The 5,000-nt window shown below is 51.3% G+C and overlaps 1 protein-coding gene across 3 annotated transcripts in view; it reads right to left on the bottom strand.

The window, feature by feature from the left end:
* The window catches only part of LOC105419181 (phosphatidylinositol-4-phosphate 3-kinase, catalytic subunit type 2 beta), a 39,917-nt gene that overhangs the window by 24,039 nt on the left and 10,878 nt on the right, over window positions 1-5,000 (bottom strand). For all 3 annotated transcript variants that reach the window (XM_029826198.1, XM_029826200.1, XM_029826197.1), the window contains exons 6-13: window positions 4,242-4,353; window positions 4,061-4,140; window positions 3,751-3,814; window positions 3,299-3,445; window positions 3,171-3,204; window positions 1,198-1,393; window positions 872-994; window positions 626-793 (exon numbers count right to left, since the gene is read on the bottom strand). In XM_029826198.1, the coding sequence (XP_029682058.1) occupies window positions 626-793; window positions 872-994; window positions 1,198-1,393; window positions 3,171-3,204; window positions 3,299-3,445; window positions 3,751-3,814; window positions 4,061-4,140; window positions 4,242-4,353 (924 nt within the window). The remainder of the gene's footprint in view (window positions 1-625; window positions 794-871; window positions 995-1,197; window positions 1,394-3,170; window positions 3,205-3,298; window positions 3,446-3,750; window positions 3,815-4,060; window positions 4,141-4,241; window positions 4,354-5,000) is intronic.

Genomic DNA, 5,000 nt, shown 5'->3' with positions numbered 1-5,000 from the left:
TCAGTTAAAGGCCTGATTAAAAAGGTGTGTCTTGAGCCTCTTTTTAAAAATCAAGCACACACACAGGCACACACAAGTACATACACAAGGGGTTAGGGTCAGAGTCAGGGTCAGGGTCAGGGTCAGGGTCAGGGTTAGGGTCAGGGATAGGGTCAGGGTCAGGGTTAGGGTCAGAGTCAGGGTTAGGGTTAGGGTGAGGTTCAGGGTTAGGTTCAGGGTTAGGGTCAGGGTTAGGGTTAGGGTTAGGGTTAGGGTTAGGTTTAGGGTCAGGGTTAGGTTCAGGTTCAGGGTCAGGGTCAGGGTCAGGGTCAGGGTCAGGGTTAGGTTCAGGGTCAGGGTCAGGGTTAGGTTCAGGGTTAGGGTCAGGGTTAGGGTTAGGTTTAGGGTTAGGGTTAGGTTCAGGTTCAGGTTCAGGTTCAGGGTCAGGGTTAGGGTTAGGGTTAGGGTTAGGGTTAGGTTTAGGGTCAGGGTCAGGGTTAGGTTCAGGGTCAGGGTCAGGGTCAGGTTTAGGGTCAGGGTCAGGGTCAGGGTCAGGGTTAGGTTCAGGGTCAGGGTTAGGGTTAGGTTCAGGTTCAGGGTCAGGGTCAGGTTTAGGGTCAGGGTCAGGAGCATGAGGAGAACCTACTGTCTGAAGCTGAAGAGCGGCATGGTCACCCAGCCGAGGGCCTCCACAGTGCGGCGCTGCTTCCCCTTCTCCTCTGCGCCACCAGGGGGCGGCAGAGCGCTGGCATACAGCGTCACTGTCAGCTGCGATTCTCTGGGGAGCTGGTTGATCTGCACTGGGAAACACACCCTGCACCCCACAGCACACAACCAGGTCAGGCGTGAACAGGGCAGCCACTATTGTCTTTGCTGACACGTGAGGTCCTACCTTTGGTCCCACACCACCAGGTGAAACAGGTATTTGTTAACCAACTGTTTACTGGTGTGCTGTGGCGCACACAGCTCCGCCCCTCCGTGGGTCAGAGAACAGGACAGGAAGAAGCCTTCATAACTGACCAATCAGAGAGCAGGACAAGGTTTGGTCACCAGCAGACTCTTTCAGCTGCTGATAGGCTGCGGTTCTAATCATTAAACTGATTAAATAAAGATGATTTACTGTTATATGGAGGTATTCTTCTATTATTTAGAATGTCAATGACTAGACTGCTTGCTACAAACGTGTTCACAAGGTCAGGTGGGAAAGTGTCTGTATACCTAGTTGCCCAGGTGATAGGGATGCGGTGAGCAGCATAAACGTTGAATGACACGATGTCGGTCAGAAAACCTGCCTCCTGGACTGGAATCGCACGACATGGGCTCTGCTGTGCAGTTTGAAAGTTAGCATTGAAGGTGCTGCAGTACAGCTCTACCAGGTCCAAGATGGCAGCTGTCAGCTTCTCCACCACTCGCTCTGTTCAGGACAAGTGAAAACATGACTGGACCTGTGTCCTGGCCAACAAATATTTCCCCCTTTGCCTCCTGAAGGTGAGATACAAGCCATAACTGAGCCATTGTGGCCCAAGAGCACAGGTGGTTAAGGGACAGGCTGCAGGAGTCCTTTCAAATGTTAGGGGACTCCTGGCACCACTATCAAACAGCTGTGAAAGAAGCTCAACAGAAACAGAAACCCCTCTCTCATATTACTTCTGACTAGGGGCAGGGTTCTGAAGTATGGAGGCCTCTTCTGCCAAAGCCTTCTGGACTCTTCTAGTGGTTGGGGCACATGTCCTCGGCCCTCTCTTCACGGCCCCTCCATCTCCATCCCCTGCTCTGCTGTGTCGGAGCACTTTAGCCTGTGACTCTCTCCCTTCTAGGGACGAGTGGTGGTTAGGGTTAGTGGTGGCTCTCAGGTTAGGGTTAGGGTTAGTGGGGGCCATCTGAAGCCCTCAGGTTAGGGTTAGGGTTAGTGGGGGCCATCTGAAGCCCTCAGGTTAGGGTTAGGGTTAGTGGGGGCCATCTGAAGCCCTCAAGTTGTCCCTCCCCAACCATATCAAGATGTTTTCCTCATTGGAGGACAATCTGATAACAAGCTGATAGTCTTCCAATTCTCTGTCCTGCCCCGGCCACCTCGATGAGCGCGTCCACCCCTACGCATCCCCTCACTGACTCTCAGACCCTAGCCCTCTCAGACCCTGACCCTCTCAGACCCTGACCCTCTCAGACCCTAGCCCTCTCAGACCCTGACCCTCTCAGACCCTAACCCTGACCCTCTCAGACCCTAGCCCTCTCAGACCCTGACCCTCTCAGACCCTAGCCCTCTCAGACCCTAGCCCTCTCAGACCCTCTCAGACCCTGACCCTCTCAGACCCTAACCCTGACCCTCTCAGACCCTGACCCTCTCAGACCCTAACCCTGACCCTCTCAGACCCTGACCCTCTCAGACCCTAACCCTCTCAGACCCTAACCCTCTCAGACCCTGACCCTCTCAGACCCTAACCCTCTCAGACCCTAACCCTCTCAGACCCTGACCCTCTCAGACCCTAACCCTGACCCTCTCAGACCCTAGCCCTCTCAGACCCTGACCCTCTCAGACCCTAACCCTGACCCTCTCAGACCCTAGCCCTCTCAGACCCTGACCCTCTCAGACCCTAGCCCTCTCAGACCCTCTCAGACCCTAACCCTCTCAGACCCTAACCCTGACCCTCTCAGACCCTGACCCTCTCAGACCCTAGCCCTCTCAGACCCTGACCCTCTCAGACCCTAACCCTCTCAGACCCTAACCCTCTCAGACCCTAACCCTGACCCTCTCAGACCCTAGCCCTCTCAGACCCTGACCCTCTCAGACCCTAACCCTCTCAGACCCTCTCAGACCCTGACCCTCTCAGACCCTAACCCTCTCAGACCCTAACCCTCTCAGACCCTAACCCTGACCCTACCCAGTGGCCCAGCACATCAGACCAGCCTCCACCATATCTGATTTTAAATTCCTCCTCAAAAGTCATCTCTTCTCCTTGACCCTGATTTTATTTATTTGCAATACTGTTTTTTTTATGTTGTTTTTCAAGTTTTATGTCATTTTTTAAGTTTCTTATTATGGGTAGCTATATTTGTTTCCCTCTCTTGTGTTTTATTGGCACTTCACCCAACAGCATGTTGGTTTATTCACACTCCATGAATAAAGGGGTGGATCCCTCCGATCCCACCCAACCACACGGGTTAGCGTCCTGACCTGCTCACGACCAACATACCTCTGTTGCTCTTCACTGCCAGCACTGATGCATCCTACAACACACAACACAGGACAATTACCACTGACACAACCCGACAATCTCACCAGCATTACAGTGGTCACAGGACTGCTCCATCAAAATATCACCTTCAGAACCTTGGGCTGCAAGCGACAGGGGCATGCTGGGAGCTGCCCCAGCGCCGATGTCACTTCTGGTGTTTCTATTGCAGCCAACGAGTTGCAGAGCGCCTTAACTGACTGGACAAGACGCTCCACATGAAGTGGAAGCTCAGCCTACAGAAGAAAGCAACAAGGGAAGAGGAGGATTAGCTTAGCTCAAACAATGGCTGCAGCTACAGACTAATATCTGACTGGGAGTCTCGTCCCCATGGAAACATCCAAAGCAACAAGGTAACTGATCAGCTGCTTGTTCTGAAGTAGAACATGATAAAACCCAGACGTATTGATGTATGAGAGATGTTAAACCTGAATCGAGTCCAAGTTTCTCACACTGAGTTCCTGAACCAGGAGGTACAGACGCAAATATGAAGTAAACGTGTGTGTGCAAAAGAATTCAGGTGAAAACACAAGTTTGTTACCTCTGACAGCAAGAAGGCCTCAGCCTCATTGTGGAAAGTGTCTAGAAGCAGAGATAGGGCCTCTCTAAAGCACACACACACATGCACACACACCACACACACGCACGCACACACACACACACAGAGTTCAATTTTCTCAACCTTAGAACCATTTACACAATATTTAACCCAAAAGAATCAAACGTATTTCATTGGCCATGATGATGGTGTTTAAGGCTGGGAGGCCTGAACGTGTAGTGTGCATGCCCTGCCAGTAGTTGGCGATATAATGGCACACTGCCCAGCCTGCTCTGTAGGCTCCGCCCCTAACCTGGTAACAGTCTGTTTGATTGGACGCTCCTGCAGCAAGATGCTGTGGTTCATCGTTGACGCCGTCTTGTCGTCATCTTCCTGTTTTCACACAGAAACGCAGATGGTCACGCTGACAGAAAAGGGACTGTTACTGGCCACAGCCAACCTTTAATAGTGTGTTTGTGTGTGTGCACGTGTACCGTGCGCGCCAGCCCAGTGTCGATGCTTGATTTTTTAGTGAGAAACAGTCGGATGGTCCAGTCAAATTTGAGAGCCTGTTGCACAAATTCAAGACCAGCAAGAGCTTGAGAGCTTAGAGTCAGACAGACAGGTGAGAAAGAGACAGACAGGAAGAGAAAGAGACAGACAGGAAGAGAAAGAGACAGACAGGTGAGAAAGAGACAGACAGGAAGAGAAAGAGACAGACAGGAAGAGAAAGAGACAGACAGGTGAGAAAGAGACAGACAGGAAGAGAAAGAGACAGACAGGAAGAGAAAGAGACAGACAGGAAGAGAAAGAGAGACAGGAAGAGAAAGAGACAGACAGGAAGAGAAAGAGACAGACAGGAAGAGAAAGAGACAGACAGGGAGAGAAAGAGACAGACAGGGAGAGAAAGAGACAGACAGGAAGAGAAAGAGACAGACAGAAGAGAAAGAGAGAAAGAGAAAGAGACAGACAGGAAGAGAAAGAGACAGACAGGGAGAGAAAGAGACAGACAGGGAGAGAAAGAGACAGACAGGGAGAGAAAGAGACAGACAGGAAGAGAAAGAGACAGACAGGTGAGAAAGAGACAGACAGGAAGAGAAAGAGACAGACAGGGAGAGAAAGAGACAGACAGGGAGAGAAAGAGACAGACAGGTGAGAAAGAGACAGACAGGAAGAGAAAGAGACAGACAGGGAGAGAAAGAGACATTTAATTTGTCGAAGTTACAGTACACCAGATCTGCCGCTAGAGGGCA

The sequence above is a fragment of the Takifugu rubripes genome, chromosome 19, assembly GCF_901000725.2.
Source record: "Takifugu rubripes chromosome 19, fTakRub1.2, whole genome shotgun sequence".
NCBI lineage: Eukaryota > Metazoa > Chordata > Actinopteri > Tetraodontiformes > Tetraodontidae > Takifugu > Takifugu rubripes.
The sequence above is the reverse complement of the archived record's forward strand: the minus strand, read 5'-3'. Positions and strand labels throughout refer to the sequence as shown.